The following is a 19885-nucleotide window of genomic DNA, read 5'->3' on the forward strand; positions in this document are numbered from 1 at the left end:
GCAATCTTTAGGAATTACGGAGTTAACTGTGGAGCTCGGATAGGAAACTAAAAAAGCATACAGAATAAAAGGGCTAACTAAAAAGTGGCAAATTTCGTTCATGATAATCGACATCCCATTTGCATACAATATAGTCTTTGGACGACCTATGCTGATGGAAGCCAAAGCAGCTACGAGCATTCATTATTTAAAGCTAAAAATACCAACTTTCAAAGGGGTAATAACTGTGTTTGGCAATCAAAAGATGGCGAGAGAATGTTACCTTAGTGGGTTAAAGGGATTATGTCAAGCACTCCTTGTAAAAGCTTCATTACATCCAAATGAAGAAGGTACAACAAAGACAGAACCAATGAGGGAATTAAGAAAATTAAGTTTGGGAGGAGAGCCAGAGAAATCGATCCAAATTGGCACTGAACTATCGAAACAAATAACTCAAGGTATAGAGCAAGTGCTTATAGAGAAAAAGCACATGTTCGCCAGGTCGCCCTCCAAGATAGTTGGTGTAGATCCGAGCATCATCTATCATCAGTTGAATGTGAACTTGATCTCCAAGCCTGTCAAGTAGAAGAAGAGAAGTTTTGCTGCTGAAAGGCAGATCGCCATATTGGAGGAAGTTAATAAACTGCAAAAGGCAGGATTTTTTTCATTAGGCTAGTAATGTATCCACATTGTGTAGCAAATATAGTATTAGTAAAGAAGCCAAACAGAAAATGACGAATGTATGTAGACTTCACAGATCTAAACAAGGCTTGCTTAAAGGGTAGCTATCCTCTGTCCAATATTGATGAGTTGGTGGACTCCACTAGCGGCTATGAGGTTTACAGTTTCGTTGACGTTGCTTAGGGGTATCATCAGATTAAAATGTTCAAGTCAAATGAGGATAAGACTTTTTTGTTATAGATATTGGCACCTTTTGCTACAGGGTTATGTCTTTCGGTCTAAAAAATGCTGGAGCGACATACCAAAGGTTGGTAAACAATATGTTTAAAGACCAGATCGGTAAATCTGTGGAGGTGTATATAGACGACATGATCATCAAGTCGGCAAGGGCCGAGGATTATGCTAGAGATTTAAAAGAAGCATTCAACATCCTAAAGAGTTACCAACTTAAACTAATTCTCGAGAAGTGTACTTTTGGTGTCAAAGCTGGAAAATTCTTAAGATTTATGATCTCACAAAGGGGTATAGAAGCTAATTCCGAGAAAATAAAGGCGATCATAAAAATGAGGCCACCGAGCAACATCAATAAGGTGCAAAAGTTAAATAGCAAAATAATGCTTTTAGTCGTCTCTTGTTTGGCATAGAGATGTTTGTCATTCTTTAAAATTTTAAAGAATGTTAAGAATTTTGAATGGATATAGAAATTCCAGAAGGCTTTTAATGAAATGAAAATGTTCTTAAGCTGCCCACCCCTACACAGTAGACTGCTGAATGTGGAGACTCTTTATTTATATCTGGCAGCAACAAAGGAAACGATAGCCTCCGTCCTTATTAGAGAAGACGATGGCAAAGCAAAGCTGATATACTACACGAGTAAGATTTTGAGAGGGGCAGAGATTAGATACCCTATGATTGAGAAGCATATTATCACGACCCAATCTGTGGACCCGTGACCAACACTAGGGAATGGGTAGGTTTAAGGTCACCAAAACCCGTAGTAAGCCTGATTAATCGACAATTCAAATATACATACTATTAAACCAGCCCAATTGTGATTTTTTTTGGCAAAAAATATTAAACATGAAAAAACCGGTATTTTTAACACTAAATTAGCTAAGAATATATATCTTTTTTATTTTTAGAAATAGAATATAAGCATACATAATAAATTTTTCAGGTGACAGTTAGATTCTCTGTCATCCTTCGCTTGACAGCCCAACTTTCTTCTCCTTCGGGCTTATTGTAATTAATTTTTACTTTTATATTTTGAATTATTTAAAATTCTAAACTCTCCTCAGTATTGTACTTGGCATATCATGTTTAGATTTGGTCTTTAATAAGTCATGGAATGTTGCTAGTATCCAGTTGGAGATTTGAGCCTGTTAGCCTCGAGAGTGAGTTTAAATCATATAATCCTATAATAAATACAGTCTCCTCAATAAAATATTTATTTAATTAGAATAATATATCATATTATATTAAGACATGTTTCATGCCATAACTTAGAAAAATACAATTTAAATATTTATGGGACGAATGCCTCAGGAAAATCCTAACCCTAATACTAGCAGCCTTTCGCCTTACTTATTCCAATATGTCTGGTGCCTAGAGAGCGAAGCTCAACTAAGGTCCTTAAATCCAGCATAGTCATTTGATTACTAGATAAGCCGACGCCTAGAGAGCAACACTCAACTAGGGACCTTCCTCCGACAATCAAACTTCCACAGCCTAGAGAGTTATACTCGACTAGGGCAAAACCCAAAAATAACCTTTTACTAAATGTCTCTGATTAATACCAATGTACACACGGTCCTCATACAACCCATCAGGTGGCATGTTCTACTGCCACCTCATCCCGAAATTACAATCATAGAATCAACAATAATTATAAATAGTATAAATCGTAAGCAAACATAAATTATTCAATATCATATTAAGAATCAAAGTTGAATAGCCTCGAGTGGAGCAAACATGCAATTTATTTGTAATAATAATAATAATAATAATATTAATGATATTGATAATAACGAAAATAAATTTACTAATAATAATATTAACAATATCCATAATAATTATTAGTCAAATAAAATTACTAATAATAACAACAATAATAATCATAATAAGTATTAATCAATTAACATTGCATTTAGTTTAGACATGACAAAAGTACAGTTGATTATATGACTTTAACTCATTGTTCTGTCGCACTCTGCAATCTGCTCCTATGCCTCGGGTGGAGCTGGCTAGATGGACGGATTAGAAGACTGCCTAAGAAATTCAGACTCGGAAATTCTACCAAAAATTTGGCAGAACCTCTTCTAAAATATGGACATTTACCCCCCGTATAACGGGTACAAAACCTGCTAGAAACACTTCAAATATTCCACAATTAATTAAAGGGATTCGGGCCACCAAAATTGCATTATTTTTTTTATTCTGCAACACGCCACTGATCATAATTAATTACAGACGGTCCATCATAATATTTATTTCAGAACCAACCCACACAAAAATTTTCTCATATTTAAACTATTCAAACACAACCACATCTACCACAAAATAGAACAATAATTAATCATACAAATCAATTTGTAATATTTATATCTAAGTCATATTAATTAATTCTAATTAAATTAAATTATTTATAATTGATAATTAATAGCAACAATATTTTTTAAAATTGTAAATAATTTTTAAGGTCCAAACAAAATTATACCGAGCCAAAAATCTGAAATCCTGGGCACCCGGAAAAGACCAGGGTTCGAAAGCCGGTAGTGCCAACAGTGTTGAATCTAGAATCTGGAAGCGCCTACGCAAAGCTTGAATTGCGGGAAGTCCGAAAATGCAAATGCTTTTGTCGGAAATTCACTGGAAGCCACTTGATCGAGGCCGAAAAATCTCGGCTCCAGCGAGGCTGCACACTGCTGGAGAGGAAAGGGGGAAAAGAAAAAAAGGGTTTCCCTTTTTTTATAATTATTTATTATAATTAATTAATTAATTAATTAATATTATTTTATCTAATTTTTTAGGATATTACACTTGCTCTAGCGATCATTATAACGATCATCAAGCTCGAACAATACTTTCAAGCTCATATAGTAGTAGTTAGAACCAATCAAGTACTAAGAAAGGCATTACAGAGGCTAGAGACATCTGGACGACTAGTCCATTAGGCGATCCAAATGGGAGCTTTTGATGTTTCGTATGAGCCCAGACAAGCTATGAAAGCACACAGGTTTTAGCCAATTTTATGGCCGAGATGAGCATGCCTAAAAGTACGGAGAGCATGGATGAAGCCATTGTGAAGTGGACACTACATGTCAATGGAGCCTCTAATATTGATGGGGCAGGAGCAGGGATACTCCTTGAGGGTCCAAATAATATCCACCTAAGGAGCTCGGTATAAATAAAGTTCAAAGCTTCTAACAATGTTGTCGAATATGAAGCATTGATTGTTGGCTTAAAGATGACCCTAATAGTACGGACAAATCATCTAAGCATCATCAACTACTCACAGCTAGTAGAAATCAAGTAATAGGATCTTTTAAGTAAAAGACCCCGATTTAGCCAAGTATGTAAGTATGGCAAATGCTACTCAAGAGAATTAAGGAGAATGGCGGTCAATGGAGTATCATCCGAGTTCCCCAAGATGAAAATAAGGAAACAGACTTCCTAGCTAAGCTCACCTCCCAAGAAAAGCCTAGCAGTAATGTCCTGTTCTATATACTTGAGGAACTTGGCATTATAAATGAGGAAGTAATAATCATTGAGGAATATGACTAATGGATGATGGAGATCATACAATACCTTGAAGAAGAAAAGCTACCAGAGGATAAGAATGTTGCAACAAAGATAGCAGAGACCTCGACTATATACTCTTTTCAGGAGGGTATACTATACAGAAAGTCTATATCTCATCCTTGGTTTAGATGCATTACAAAAGAAAAGGCAAACTATGTCCTCGGAGAAATTCATGAAGGGATCTGTGGTGCTCATGAGGCAACTAGTACCATAGCTAGAAAAGCTATCCTCCAAGGGTATTTCTGGCCAATCATGTACAAAGTCGCAAAGGGTATATATGAGATAGACCTGTTACAAAGCTACAAGGGTATCTATGAGATAGACCTGTTACAAAGCTCCAAGGGTATCTCACATACCTGTTGCATTGCAATGTCCGATCCCTAGTCCTTGGCCCTTTGTAGCATGGGGCATGGATATCCTCGTACCTTTCCTTCCTGTAGTGGGGCAAAAGAAATTCCTGCTCGTAGCAATCGACCACGTCACATAATAGGTAGAAAATGAAGTTGTAGCCACCATCACAGAGAAACGGATAACTGGGTTTTTTCTAGAGCGAGATCATGTTCAGATATGGCATTCCTCATATGGTGGTGATTGAAAATAGAAAATAATTTGATAATAAATAATTCAAGGGGTTTTGCACTCGCATGAAGATCAATCTCAGATTCACCTCGGTAGCTCATCCCTAGACAAATGGGCTAATTGAGGTCACAAAATGAATAATCCTACAGGGGCTGAAAAAGATATTAGATGAAAAAAGAGGAAGCTGGGTTGACGAGCTTCACAACGTTCTATAGTCATACAGAACAACACCTAGAACGGCAATTGGTGAAACACCTTTCAAATTAGCCTATGAAGCAGAGGCCATGATACCAGTAGAGATGGGAATGCCGACCTTAGGAGTACAATATTATGATGAAAGAAAGAATGAAATAGCATATGAGAATATGCCTAGATTTACTAGAAGAGCGAAGAGCAGAAGCCAACGTACGAAATGAAGCTTACAAGCACAGAATGGCTAAATATCATGATTAGAAAGTCCGACCTAGGTCATGCTGCCTAGGTGTAATAGTAAATGAGAAGAGCTAACATTAACAAAGGAGGAGCAAATGTTGGCAAATTACAACCTTATTGGGAAGGCCCTACAAGGTCGTAAAGGTACTCAAAGGAGGTATATAACCGAGTTAGGACTAATGATAACCGAGTATTATAAGCCAACCTGTCCCACCCTAGAAAGGCAGGATTGACTAAAGATTGATATCCACTATGATTGAGACTTTAAGAGAAAGTGTCTTAAGACGACTTTAGTCAAAGAGTCCAACCTGATCTAGAACTTTGAAGATGAATAAGAGTACAAATCCTAATACGATTAGGAGAACTTACAAATATGGAGTTCTCTCCTAAATGGACTATAAGACCTTCAACATCTATATAAGGAATGGGGACATCACACTTACAGGTACATGCAATCTTACACATTTATATACTTTAGCTACCCTTACATAAATTACTAATTTTATCATTAGAGTGAGTGGCTAGACAACCCCATCTGGCGCTTTCTAACCTTTTCTTATAGATACTCCGGAGGTTGAAGTCAGTCTTTGAAGATCCTTGTTGATAGCTTATTCCAGCCAACTGAATTATCAGTTACTAAGTGTTAACAATATTTTTTTAATTACTTATTTGCACAAATTGCATAAAAAAGGAAAAACCAATCTGCCAGTCTTGGAATCTTTTAAATACAATTCTTATTTTCTAATTCGAAACTCTAATTTCTCAAGAAATTAAGTATGATTATTGATTTTAAAATCTAATTAAATAAATTATGATATTAGCATATACATGTTAATTTCATAAAAAAAAACTCTAATTTTTAAGCAGCATGACAAAATTGTTGACAAAATTTTTTAATTTAAAATCTTAATTATAAAATTATAGAGCTTGTATAATGTGTTTTTTTTTTTTCAGTAAAGCTCGACTTTATAATTATAACATTACTAAAATGAGTTACAAAACTTCTTCATTATTAAAACACGATCAATAAAATAGTAATCTCTCTTTTTTTTTTACGCTTTTGTTTTTAGCTATGATTGGGCAACAGCTTTTGTGATGCTAAAATTTTGGCTTATATTTTTAATTAAAATAAAAGAAAAATAAGTAATTTTTTTAGAGATTTTAAAATTTTCTCTAAAATTAATATTAATTTATTTTTATTAGATGTTATCAGAATTTTATTAGTTTATACAAAAAAATTTAAAAATTAAACACTATAAAAAGACAACATGGAAACAATAAAAAAATCGCTAATATAAAAAATTACGGAAATTTCAATAGGTACAATTAATTAAAATAGAAATAATTTGTGCTGTACCAAAAAATAAATTAAAGGATAATCTTTTGCTTATATTTTTCTTCTTCTTATTTTTTTTTAACAGGAATAACGCATTAACAAATTAAAAGGGGCTAATATTCATACTAGCCTTTAGATTTTGATAATTAGAATTTTAACCATCTACTTCCACCATTCAAAATTGACAACTTGGGATCTTGCCAATGCCAATTAGTCAAATTACTGTAACACCAAACATAAAACAAAGCACTATATAATAGAAGATTATGGACTTGTAACTGTCCCATCTTTGCGTTGCCTTCCAAATTAACCCACTTTCTCCATTTCCTGCCTAACTTGATTCACATCTTCTTCATTATTCAGGATCACCAAAAAATATTGATCAGCCTATTCTTTAGCATCAATAATGGATCTCAATTTTCTTTTCTTGATGTCTTTGCCTGCATTTGCTGTAATTGCTCTCTTTGCTTTCAAGATCCGATCTAAAAATGGTTCCAAGAACCTGCCACCAGGGAGTTTAGGATGGCCAGTAATTGGGGAAACTATTGAGTTTTTGTTTGGTAAACCAGAAAAGTTTGTTTTTGACAGGATGAAGAAATACTCTCCTGAAATATTCAAGACAAACATTCTTGGAGAGAAAACAGCAGTTATATGTGGTCCTAATGGACATAAGTTTCTGTTCTCTAATGAACAAAAGCTTTTCACTGCATTTCGTCCTCATTCCATGCAGAAGATATTTCGTTCATATCAATCTTCTGCTCCTCCTGCTCAAATTTCTCGCGAAGCTGAGATCAAAATGTTAAGGTCACCTGGGTTCTTGAAGCCTGAAGCTTTGGTTAGATACTTAGGGACAATGGACTCAATCACACAGCAGCATATGGAATATTATTGGGTAGGCAAAGATGAACTGAAGGTGTTTCCTCTTGCCAAGACTCTAACTCTATCTCTTGCCTGTCGATTTTTCTTGGGTACTCACGAACCTGACAAGATAACTAGACTTGTTGGCAATTTTGATGATATAACTCTTGGTATACATTCCATTCCTGTTAACTTCCCTGGAACCATTTTTAACAAAGCCAATAAGGCTGCGGCTGCCATCAGAAAGGAGCTAAGAACGATAATCAATGAGAAAAAGGCAGCAATGGAGACAGGAGGACGTATGCAGGATATACTTTCCCATATGATTATGGCCTCTGATCCTACTGGAAAACATATGCCAGAAGCTGAGATTGCTGACAAGATTATGGGATTACTAGTTGCAGGATATAGTACGGTGGCTACTGCTATGACTTTCTTCATGAAGTATGTTGGAGAGCGACCTGACATTTATGCTAAGGTCCTAGCTGGTAATTAGCAAACTTCACTCTTCCTTTGTGTATTTTCCATTTGATTTTTTCTGGTTAGTTGGGCTCTGGGGTTCAAACTCACAATCTCGCAGCCCTGGAAAATGATTTCAGTTCTATTTTTACAATATCAATGGTGTTCTAATTTTACTCTATTCTGAAATCCAGAGCAGAAGGAGATTTCAGAAGCTAAAAAGGATGGAGAACTGCTGGAATGGAATGACATTCAGAAGATGAAGTACTCTTGGAATGTAATGTACGAGGTGATGAGGCTAACACCTCCACTCCAGGGCACTTTCAGAGAGGCATTGACTGATTTTACTTTTGCTGGTTACACTATTCCCAAGGGATGGAAGGTAATTAACCAACTACTATAAGTGACATCTAAAATTTTATTGTTCAATCTGGTTCAAGTTGGACTCTCCACTCACCAATTCAGAAAATTCCCTTCAAATCTAAATAAAATTGTACATCTGATTGCTATCTTCCATGCTTGCAGGTATATTGGACTGTGAGTACAGCAAACAAGAACCCAGACTACTTCCCAAATCCTGAAGAATTTGATCCATCAAGATATGAAGATGATAAGAGACTTCCAGCTTTCACATTTGTACCATTTGGAGGTGGACCACGGATGTGTCCAGGAAAAGAGTATGCTAGATTAGCAATTCTGACTTTCATTAACAATGTGGTAAAGAGGTTCAAGTGGGAAGTTGCCATTCCACAAGAAAAAGTCATTGGTGATATGATGCCAACCCCAGAAAAGGGCCTCCCAATTTGCCTTATTTCACACTAAATTAGTTGCATCTTTGACCTCTTTCTCTCCTACTTGTCAAACCCAATCGCTTTCTCTCTTGCTTTGTGGGACAAATATCTTAGGGAAAATATTTAAAAGCAAGATTTTCATCCCTTTTCACCCTTTCTTTCTATATTTTAATTTGCAGATTTATAGATGATTAAAATGTACTTTTCATTTCATACCAAAATGAGAAAGTGTACTTTTTTCATTGAGAGTTCGTAAATAAAATAACAATAGTTAACTCACATTTGAGTTTTAGGATTGTAATGTTATCCGATACTTTCTAGATTTATTAAATTAACTCTGAATGCTATATTGACATAAAAGTATACTTTTCTTTTCTCCAATTTTACCATTGTGGTTTAATTTTTGTCTTTTTTTTTTCTCTCTCTAAAAAGGTGGATATGAGTTTTGGAGTCTCTTCTTAAAGTTGTTGCACTTTACTACTATGATAATTTTATAAATATGTTTGGAAAATATAGAAATATAAAAATTCAATTTAAATAAATTATATTTAGTAATGATATGAAATTCATAAAATTTTAACAATTGTCATGTTTATTATTATAATTTTTTTAAAAAAAAAACCCTTAAAATCTAGGTTTTAATTTCATAATTCTCATATTGGAGTCAATAACTAAAATTATACACACTTGATGATTCCCAATAACACATGAAATGACCAACAGTTATTGTTATTCACATCCACCACTATAATGTTATTCCCCCACTTATCAAAATCATCATAATAATGTTTTCTTTTCTAAATTATCCTTATCAATTTATAAATTTGTAAAGTTATAAATTTTGATTTAATTCAAAATTTATAAAATGTCTTAGACAATGGCTCAATTGTTTTTGCTTTATTGTTTTTATTCTGAACAAAGCCAAATGTCATTATAATCAAAGAGGAATGAACAGCTCCATTCTTTGTCATTGGTTTTCTTTTTCCTTTTCCTTTTTGTTTTTTAATCTCAAAGTCGCAAAGAGCATTTAGATTTAGTGGGCACATTATAATGGGAAAGAAGAGACTAAAATTGGCCATTCACATTCAGAACATAAAATACAGAAGATAATTCATTGAGCCATACACAACAGAATGTTATATAAAAATGTAACCTTCATCTCATCATAGGCAGAAAGATGGATATGTATTAAACAGAAAAAGAAAAAAGAATTTAAATTTAAATTTTCTTATATTTTGGATAACATAACATGCTATATTGACACAATTTTAATCATAATTTAAAATTTAATAGTTAAAATTTTATTATTTAATAAATAATTGAATATTTTTATTTCTAAAAAGATCTCGTTTGATTAGAATCTAAGGTTAAAAATTACAAAATTTAAAAATTATTTCTACACGGATTAACAGAACTCGTAATAGATGTTCCTAAATTTTATAAAATTAAAATATAAAAATTAAATGTCACCTAATAAAAGTGTAAAAATCTAATCCCAAAAAAAAGAGTAAAATTACAAGGAGCTAAATATAGATTATTCTATGAATTAATAGACATCTATCTTATAAAAATAGAATTGCTATGTGGGTCTTGTCTCTCTGACAAGTGTTTTGAAAGTCTCTCGTTATGTTGAGTGTTAACATTCTTTTGTCCTGTGTGGTAATGCTTTGCTGCTTTGTTCTCCTGTCCTTATGGCATCATCATCGGGAATCCTACCTCAGTGGAGGATCTCTACGCTCGATTGACTTTAGAAGAAGAGATATTTGAGGGTATTAGTTTTGAAGACGTTGCAAGCCACAATAACAAACTTGAGTATAAGTGGTGTTTGGTTGGCCCTTTTTTGAGAAATAGAGCCATCAACTTTCGAGCAATGAAAAATACATTGGCTACTTTGTGGAGACCGGTGAAAGGTGTTTGCATTAAAGATTTAGGGCCAAATTTCTACATGTTTTAGTTTTTTCATGAGCTAGACATAGCAATGGTTGTGGATGGGGGACCCTGGACCTTTTATCATAACTTGCTTCTTACTTATCAGATGAAAAAAGGAGATATTTCTCTCTAGATTCCATTATTCAGTGCTGCATTTTAGGTTCAAGTTCATGAACTGCCTTGTGGATTAATGTCTGAAAAGGTAACATAAAATATTGGGATGTGTCTTGGAAACTTCCTATCGTCCGACCTAAACAATTTCGTTGGTGTTTGGCGTCATTACATGTGTATCAAAGTTAAGTTGGATATTCGAAAACCATTAAAAAGAAGGATGAAGTTAAAGAAAGCTGGGGGAGAATGGACGTGGGTGTGGTTTAAGTATGAAAGGCTTCCAAACTTTTGTTTTCTCTGTGGGATTATCGAACATCTTGATAAATTCTTTGAAAAGTTTTATGATCTTCCCAACAAGAACATTGAGAAATTATATGGGCCTGAATTACGTGCCTCCAGCCGTAGACAATTTCAAAATACCGATGAAAGGTGGCTCCGGTCTACTTTTCAATTGAAAACTGATTCCGATCAAATAAGGAAAGAAGACCAAATCTCTGAGCTTTTGGAAACTCTGAAGTTTGGGGACAAGAAGTCAATCGGGGACCAGATCTTATTTCTTTCTAAAAGGAGCATAGAGTTAGTGGTCGTTAGACCTGTTCATGGGCCTGGGTACTCGCCCAGGCCCGCACTCCTCGGGCCGGGCTTGGACAACAAATTTTGTATATAAGCCCGGCCCGGCCCGAACCCAAAAAAAGCCCGTAGTCTTCAGGTCGGGCTTGGATTTTTATATAAAAATCCAAGCCCGACCCGGCCCAGCTCGATTAAAATCATCTTTTCACGCATAAAATATTTTATCTATTTACTGCCACAAGTCCATTTAATGGTAAAGAAATTATCATAACAAAGCAACAACAAGGACTTCTTCTTCTCCAGCATATTATGCCGCTGGACTTGTGGTAGAATGGAAGTAGGCCGTCTCTGACATACCTTTCTTCTTGGCTCTATTTGTCTTTTTTTTTTTCTTCTCTCCTTTTAAGATCGGCTTGCTCGTTATTGATGCCGCTCCGGCACCACGCCGACCGCATCCACCGCCGTCACTCACCGTCCTATGGACCTCCTTGCATGACTCACTTCACATGACCTCGACGTCAAGCTAAAAGCTCTCAGAGAAGTTAAAAACCAGATCATCGGTAACCTCGACGCTATCCCAGCCGTCTCCTCCATCTTTTTTTTTTGCTTGTATTGCAGAAATGTTACTTGTCAGTTAGAGTTAGATCTAGAAAATTGTTAATTTTTGTGTTACATGTGAAGTGATTTATTTATTTTTACAGATCTGTGCGGCCGCATTTTTCCAAATCTGTTCGTTTTCAATGGCTTTAGATTTGCCTAGTTATTTATATATATTGCTGTAGCTTGAAATGGAACACTCATTTTGTTCACCTCAAGATTCTATATGAGTTATTTGGATAATTTGGTTTTGGTGGATTATAAACTGAAATTTATATTTGATTATTTAAATGAAAATCTGATATTTTCTGTTTTTTTTAATATAATGCAGATTAAAATTTAGTTCATGGCTGAGGAACAAAATTCCATAGTACCCGAAAATGACAAATATAAACAGCCCATTGAGGATGGCTTTGCAGAATATGAAGTTTCCAAAAAGCGAGCAAAGAGTACTTCAATTGTTTGGGAACATTTTGAGCTAATCAGAAATGATACAAATGATGCCAAAGCGAAATGTAAGCACTGTAAGTCTATTTTGGGTGCTGCTACAAAAAATGGAACATCACATTTAAGGCGTCATTTAACTAAATGCTCAAAACATGGAAATGCAGATATTAAACAATTTCTTATAGGTAGTGAAGTATTAAGTGATGGGAGTAATTCTATAAAGAATTATAAGTTTGATCATGATGTATTGCGCCATTGCATTAGCATGTTTGTTGTTGAAGGTTCTCATCCTTTTACTATTTTGGAAGAAAAGGGTTTTAGGCGCATGTTGTGTAAGGCGTGTCCTCAATTTAGAGCATATAGTAGGCATACTCTAAAAAGAGACATTCTTTCTTTGTATGTGAAAGAAAGGGATAACCTTAGAGAAATGATTTTCAATGCTCCTGGTAAAATTTATTTGACAACTGATAATTGGAAGAGTCAACATACAAAAGTTGAGTATATTTTCATTACTGCTCATTTTATTGATGATAAGTGGAAACTACAAAAGAGAATTTTGAGATTTAGAGCATTAGTTCCACCTTATGACGGCCTGTGCATAGCTGATGAGATTGACTTATTTTTATCTCAATGGAATTTGAAGCATAAAATATTTTCAATCACTGCTGATAATGCTTCTTACAATGATACTATGATTTCTATCCTTAATGGTCGTCTCGCAACAAAAGAGTTCCTTGTATATAATGGAGAGTTTTTTCAAATCCGTTGTTGTGCTCATATCTTAAACTTAATCGTACAATCATGTTTGGATAGTATCAGTGATATTATTAATAAGATCAGAGAAATTATGAAGTATATTGATAAATCACAGATACGTAAAAAAAAAGTTTTTTGATGTTGCAAAGAAAAATTTTCACTTAGATGTTAGGAGAAGATTTAGGTATGATTGTCCTACGAGATGGAATTCGACTTATACAATGCTTGATAATACTCTTTACTACAAAAATGTGTTTGATTATTTTGGGACTAGAAGTCATGTACTTAGATCTTATGAAATCTCAGAAATTGAATGGAAATATATTTCTATGATTCATAAATTTTTGAAGGTGTTTTATGAAGTGACAATTATGTTTTCGGCTCATAATACTCCTACTTCAAATTTATTTTTTAAAGGAGTGGAAAATCCATTCAAAATTATTAGAAGTTGCAAATGAGCCATCTCACCTTCTATGCAATACTGCTAAGGCTATGCAACCTAAATTTGACAAATATTGGGCTAATTATAATGGAATTTTGAGTTGTGTTGCACTTTTAGATCCTAGATGCAAAATAAGTCTTTTGAAGTATTGTTATGGTAAAATATATGGGAAAGACAAAATGGATGAGATGGTAGAGAAAGTTATTACTACCCTTTGTAAGTTGTTTGACGAGTATAGACAAGAAACTAGTTCTAGTGTTGGAACTTCAAATGAGGAACCATCAAGTGGTGGCAATTTTGTTAGTGACATGAGGGATGAGCAATTTGAAGATTACAAAGAGTTTTTGGGTGAAACAACTACCATACATGGTAAGTCACAATCAGATCTTTATTTTGAGGAACCAACTCATAATTTGACTGAAGATTTGGATGTTTTGGAGTTTTGGAATAAAAGTTCAATGAGATATCCTGAACTCTCAAAAATGGCACGCGATGTTTTATCAATTCCGGTTACAAGTGTTGCTTCAGAATCCGCTTTTAGCATTGAAAATAAGATCATTACCGCTTCTAGAAGTTCTCTTAATTCTAAGACGGTTCAAGCTTTAAATTGTCTTAAGGATTGGATTCGTGCGGAAGATAATAAAAGTTGTTTATTTATAATTCAATCTATTTTCTGAATTTTATTTTCAAAAAAAAGTTTTATAATTGACTAATTTTTATTTTGTAAATTTTGTCTAGGTGATTTTACACCTAAATTTGAATCCGATAGCTCAAGTGAGGATGATATTAGTGATATTGATGCGAAGAAGAAGCTGAAATTATGGATTTTTAGGTAAGTTTATTATTTATATATTGATTTAGCTTACTAGTTATTTTTATTTATATAAAATACTTATTAATTTAAATATTTTTTATTTTGTAGGAAATGTGAATTTGCCTTGAAGGAGCTTCATCTATATTATTGTGCTTTTATTTCAGGTTTTGGAGTTTTATTTAGATGGTTAAAAATATTAATTGATATTTGTATCTTTATTATCATGATGAACATGATTATTGGGTTTAAATTTTGAATATTTGTATTGAAATTAGGTTTAAATTTTGAATATTTGTGTTGAAATTGGAATGAAATTTTGAATATTTATGTTGAATTGTTGGAAATGAACAGTCTAGTGGTCGTGAATATGTGGATTGGACTAGACATGGAAAGTAGATAATGGAACGAGGATCTCAATCTCAGGCGGGAAAAGAGCCTATACATGGGAAGTCAAACGTGGAAGGATTAGTTGTAGCAGATCCAATACAACATCATCGAGTAGAGGGCTTATTAGACAATAAAAAAGAAGTTGAGGAGTTAAGCCAGTCATTAATAGGCCAACGGGGATCAGAGATTGCATCCAGAGGACATGGCTTATGAGCTACACTTCCATGACCCAAAAAACTTGCAGCAGGCGGGCTCTGGTTATCAGGCCCGCCCAGAATTATGAGTTTCTTGAGTTGGAAAGCCCACAACAGCTTAGGGTCGTTTGGACATGGTGTCCAAATAAAGGCCCAATTTTATTTTTTTAATGGAAGTTGAAATTAGCAGAAATGGAGTTTAGACTGTGAAGGAAAAAGTTACAGTTTGAAGGTTTGTTTTTCGTTGAAGGAATAAACAATAGGGGAAGCTTGGCTCTTTTCTGGAAAAATAAAGAGATGGCTTAGCTTCTTAGTTATTCCTCCAAGCACATTGACATTGTGGTTTCATTTTCTGATATGGCTACTTGGCGTCTTACTGGATTCTACGGCTATCCAGAGAGACATCGCTGTCGAGAGTCTTGGAATATTCTCCGCAATCTCAGTCAAAAATCTAATCTCCCCTAGTGTTGTATTGGGGATTATAATGACTTGTTGGCTTAATTCAAGAAGAAAGGTAATTTGTGTCACCTTAATTGGCTCATCAATGGTTTTTGTAATACGGTTAATGCTAGTAGTTTACAAGATACAGGTATGAAGGGTTGCCCTTTCACTTGGGAAAAGGGTAGGGGTTTGAGGTCTTAGATTGAAGAGCAACTTGACAAAGCTCTGGTTTCGTCTAGTTGGAGATTAAATTTTCCTAATGGGGCTATGTTGAATATTGAAGTGGCTACATCTGATCACTTGGCAATCTTTCTCCATTTTCCAGTGTCAAAGTTTTATAAAAATCATAGATTTCGTTTCGAGAACAGTTGGATAAGGGAAAACGATTGCTCGAATACTATGGAGCAGAGCTAGTCCAACAGAGTGGGATTGTGTCCTTCTAGAATTTCTCAATGCGGTAGTGACTTGCAGCGTTGGGGTGAAGACATAAGGAAGAAATTCATTCTCTCAAATTTCAGAATGTAGAATTCGTATTAGTCAATTGAAAAAAGCTATTGGTCGCAATGTATCATATCAGATTGAGGCAGCCAAAAATGAGTTGGGTTTAATTCTAGCTAAGCAAGAAGATTTCTGAAAACAAAGAGCAAAGTTGTTCTGGTTGAAATCTGGCGATTCAAATACAAGATGTTTTCATGCATATTGTCACAGCCCGTATATTTCCCCTTCTCGCACGAAGGTTCAATGGCCCAGGAAGCCTCCAGAGTTCGCTACAAAGCAAGGGAGGATTCTAGAACATTCTAGAATCATCTGGAAACATCTGGAACATTTTAGAATAATCTAGAATGCATGTATAATGTGTAGATAAGTTGGAAGTGTGTAGAACATTCTAGATACTTAATCTTAGCCATTAGATCGAATGTATCATCACCGTCCATTGAGGAGGTGGAGGCCTATATATAGCTTAGAGAATTCATTTGTAAGGATCAAGCAAATCAAGTTGTAATCAAGCTATTCAAGCTTAATAGAAGAGCAAATAGTTTCTCTCTCTAGAAATTCTCTCTCTAAGCTTTCTTAAGCTCTCTTTTGTTCTTCTTGTCATCTTAGCTAGCATTTTTGCCTAGCATTTGAAGAGTAAGGCTGACTAGCTTACTTATTTCCGCGAGAAAGTAGCTAGTGCCGCACGGTTCGTTGGTAGCAAACACCAAGCCCGTGACAGTTGGTATCAGAGCAAGGTTAGACAATCGTTGAAATGGCAAAGACATCAGGAGCAAGTGAGGCTGCTAGAGTTCCGGAAGAGGTAAGGCAACTCCATAGTGAAGTTGTGAAGGACCAGCCGGAAGCGTCCAAGCCACCAAGGAAGGAGAGAGGAAGGTCGAGGGATGTTGTGTCTGACATGGAAGCCAGGCTAGCCAAGGTAGAGCTAACTGTGGCCGAGGGACAAGATACGTTCTGGGATTTAGAGCAACGCATCGGGGAGCTCGAGAATGGAAGAGAGGAGCTTCAAGAGGGGATGCAAGCTGCCTTGAACGAGGGGATGTCCAAGTGTCAAGAACAAGCCAAGACCATGGAGAAAACTCTCCTTGCCGAGGTTGTGACGTTGAGGGAGATGCTTGATGGAATGGTTGCTAGGTTGGTGGCAACCGAAGAAGAACTTATCCTTTGTAAGAAGGCAGCTATCCAGGGAGGTGGAAGTGTGCCGATGATAGTCTCCACTTCATCGAAGTTAGATGTTCCGAAGCCTAAAGCTTATAAAGGCTCGAGGAATGCGAAGGAAATTGATAACTTCCTATGGAGCTTGGAGCAATACTTCAAGGCACTTGGCTTAGTAGAAGAAGCCAAGAAAGTTGACGCTGCCGCACTCTTCTTAGAAGATACCGCAATGTTGTGGTGGAGAAGGAGGAGTGGCGACATGGAAAAGGGTACATGCACCATTAGCTCGTGGGGAGAATTCAAGGAAGATTTGAAGAAGCAATTCTACCCCGAGAATGCTATTCGAGATGCAAGGGCCAAGTTGCGGCGACTCTCGCATACGGGAAGTATCAAGGAGTATGTTAAAGAATTCACCGACACACTTCTTGAAATTCCCAACTATACCGATGAAGAAGCCTTGTTTGCATTCACGGATGGGTTGCAGATTTGGGCAAGGTTGGAGTTGGAGCGCCGTGGTGTCCAAGATCTCAACACCGCCATTGTCGTGGCCGAATCCTTGATAGAGATCAGGAGGCAAGATAAGCACAAGCCTGACCAAGAAAGGAACGGTAACGGAAAGAATGGGGGAGATCGCCACCACAAAAAGGAAGGCTCCTACAGGTTTGACAAGCCCAGAGAGGGAGGTAACCATGGCAACAAGGATGACAAAGGTGGAGAAAAGCCTCGTATTAAGTGTTTCTTCTGCGACGGACCACATAAGGCGAGAGAGTGCCCTACGAAGAACAAGCTCTCCGCGTTGGTCGAAGAAAGAGAGGAACACCATCGACAGCCAGAAGGGTCGAAGGTAGGATCGCTGCAGCTCCTTAGCTCCATCAAAACTAAACTCGAGATGCCCAAGTCCGAAAACAAGGGCCGATTGTTCGTCGAGACGAAGGTTGGAAGCCACGCGGTAAAAGCATTGTTGGATACCGGGGCCAACAACAATTTTCTCGAAGTAAAAGAAGCAGAAAGACTTGGCATCAAGTACTCGAAGGAGCAAGGGTGGCTTAAAGCTGTTAATTCGGCACCAAGTGCGACATACGGAGTTGCACGAAATGTCAACATAAGCCTAGGTGAGTGGTCTGGCCCCTTGAACTTTTCTGTTGTTACCATGGACGATTATAAGATGGTGCTTGGCATAGAGTTCCTGGATAAGGTAAATGCATTCCCACTTCCATTTGCCAACACCATGTGCATCTTAGAGCAAGGCAACACTTGCATGGTACCGTTGATGCGAGAAGCCATACTAAAAACCATGCAAATCTCGGCCATCAATTATCGAAGGGGGTAGAGAAGGCTCAGCCGTCATTCCTTGCGGCACTAAAGGAAGAAGTGGCAGTCTCGCCACAAGATAAAGTGCCAAAGGAGATAACAGGGGTCCTAGATGAGTTTGGGAATGTAATGCCTGCAGAGTTACCGAAGAAGCTCCCACCGAAGAGAGAGGTGGATCAGAAAATGGAGTTGGTAGAAGGTACAAGGCCGCTTACAACAGTCCCTTATAGTATGGCACCCCTTGAGTTCGAAGAGTTGCGGAGGCAACCAAAAGAGTTGTTGGATGCTAGCCACACTAGGCCATCCAAGGCTCCATGTGAACCACCGGTACTCAAGCAAAAGAAGCCAACTCTGAAGCAAGAAAGATGGCAAGCATCCCTTGTGGAGTCCGATTTTGCGAAGGAGTACAAGCCGGGAAAGGCAAACTTAGTGGCCGATGCGCTAAGTAGCAAGGCAAAGTTAGCTTCCACCACTAATGCTAACTTTCCTTCATTGGACCAAGGCAAGGTGGAACGAAACAAGCCCACCGAATTGTCAAAGCCATTCACCAAGTACAAGGGATGGCATGAGAAAGCCGACAGGGCATGTGCTCCTCTAACCAAGGCCGCCAAGAGAATGAAGAAGTGGGCGGATGGAAAGAAGAGTCATTCAGAGTTTGAGGAGGGAGGCTTAATGATGGTAAAGCTCCTTCCCCATCAAGGCCAAAGATTTGCTAAGAAACTTAAAGGGCATAATCGAGGCATACAGCGGAGACGCGACGAGGGCGTCGCCAGAATGAGTGGGGGAGAATGTCACAGCCCGTATATTTCCCCTTCTCGCACGAAGGTTCAATGGCCCAGGAAGCCTCCAGAGTTCGCTACAAAGCAAGGGAGGATTCTAGAACATTCTAGAATCATCTGGAAACATCTGGAACATTTTAGAATAATCTAGAATGCATGTATAATGTGTAGATAAGTATGGAAGTGTGTAGAACATTCTAGATACTTAATCTTAGCCATTAGATCGAATGTATCATCACCGTCCATTGAGGAGGTGGAGGCCTATATATAGCTTAGAGAATTCATTTGTAAGGATCAAGCAAATCAAGTTGTAATCAAGCTATTCAAGCTTAATAGAAGAGCAAATAGTTTCTCTCTCTAGAAATTCTCTCTCTAAGCTTTCTTAAGCTCTCTTTTGTTCTTCTTGTCATCTTAGCTAGCATTTTTGCCTAGCATTTGAAGAGTAAGGCCGACTAGCTTACTTATTTCCGCGAGAAAGTAGCTAGTGCCGCACGGTTCGTTGGTAGAAAACACCAAGCCCGTGACAATATGCATCGGCAAG

The 19885-nt window shown here is 36.6% G+C and overlaps 2 protein-coding genes across 2 annotated transcripts; both read left to right on the forward strand.

Annotated features, from left to right (window-relative positions):
- Positions 1–7079: 7079 nt before the first annotated feature.
- On the forward strand, positions 7080–9217 carry LOC8283916 (beta-amyrin 28-monooxygenase). The gene is made up of 3 exons (XM_002529847.4): positions 7080–8154; positions 8320–8507; positions 8651–9217. Exons 1-3 carry the CDS (start codon positions 7215–7217, stop codon positions 8945–8947), a joined length of 1425 nt encoding a protein of 474 aa, XP_002529893.1. The 5' UTR covers positions 7080–7214; the 3' UTR covers positions 8948–9217.
- A 3252-nt stretch (positions 9218–12469) lies between these two features.
- LOC125369862 (zinc finger BED domain-containing protein RICESLEEPER 3-like) lies at positions 12470–13465 on the forward strand. Its single transcript, XM_048373131.1, has one exon. It carries the CDS (start codon positions 12470–12472, stop codon positions 13463–13465), a length of 996 nt encoding a protein of 331 aa, XP_048229088.1.
- Positions 13466–19885: the final 6420 nt, after the last annotated feature.

The sequence above is a fragment of the Ricinus communis genome, chromosome 4 (genome assembly GCF_019578655.1).
Source record: "Ricinus communis isolate WT05 ecotype wild-type chromosome 4, ASM1957865v1, whole genome shotgun sequence".
Taxonomy (NCBI): Eukaryota; Viridiplantae; Streptophyta; class Magnoliopsida; order Malpighiales; family Euphorbiaceae; genus Ricinus; species Ricinus communis.

Coding starts and splice junctions, on each gene's coding strand:
- LOC8283916 (XM_002529847.4), top strand. CDS start 7,215: ATGGATCTCAATTTTCTTTTCTTGATGTCTTTGCCTGCATTTGCTGTA. Junction 8,155..8,319: donor TTATGCTAAGGTCCTAGCTG/GTAATTAGCAAA, acceptor TCTGAAATCCAG/AGCAGAAGGAGATTTCAGAA. Junction 8,508..8,650: donor CTATTCCCAAGGGATGGAAG/GTAATTAACCAA, acceptor CCATGCTTGCAG/GTATATTGGACTGTGAGTAC.
- LOC125369862 (XM_048373131.1), top strand. CDS start 12,470: ATGGCTGAGGAACAAAATTCCATAGTACCCGAAAATGACAAATATAAA.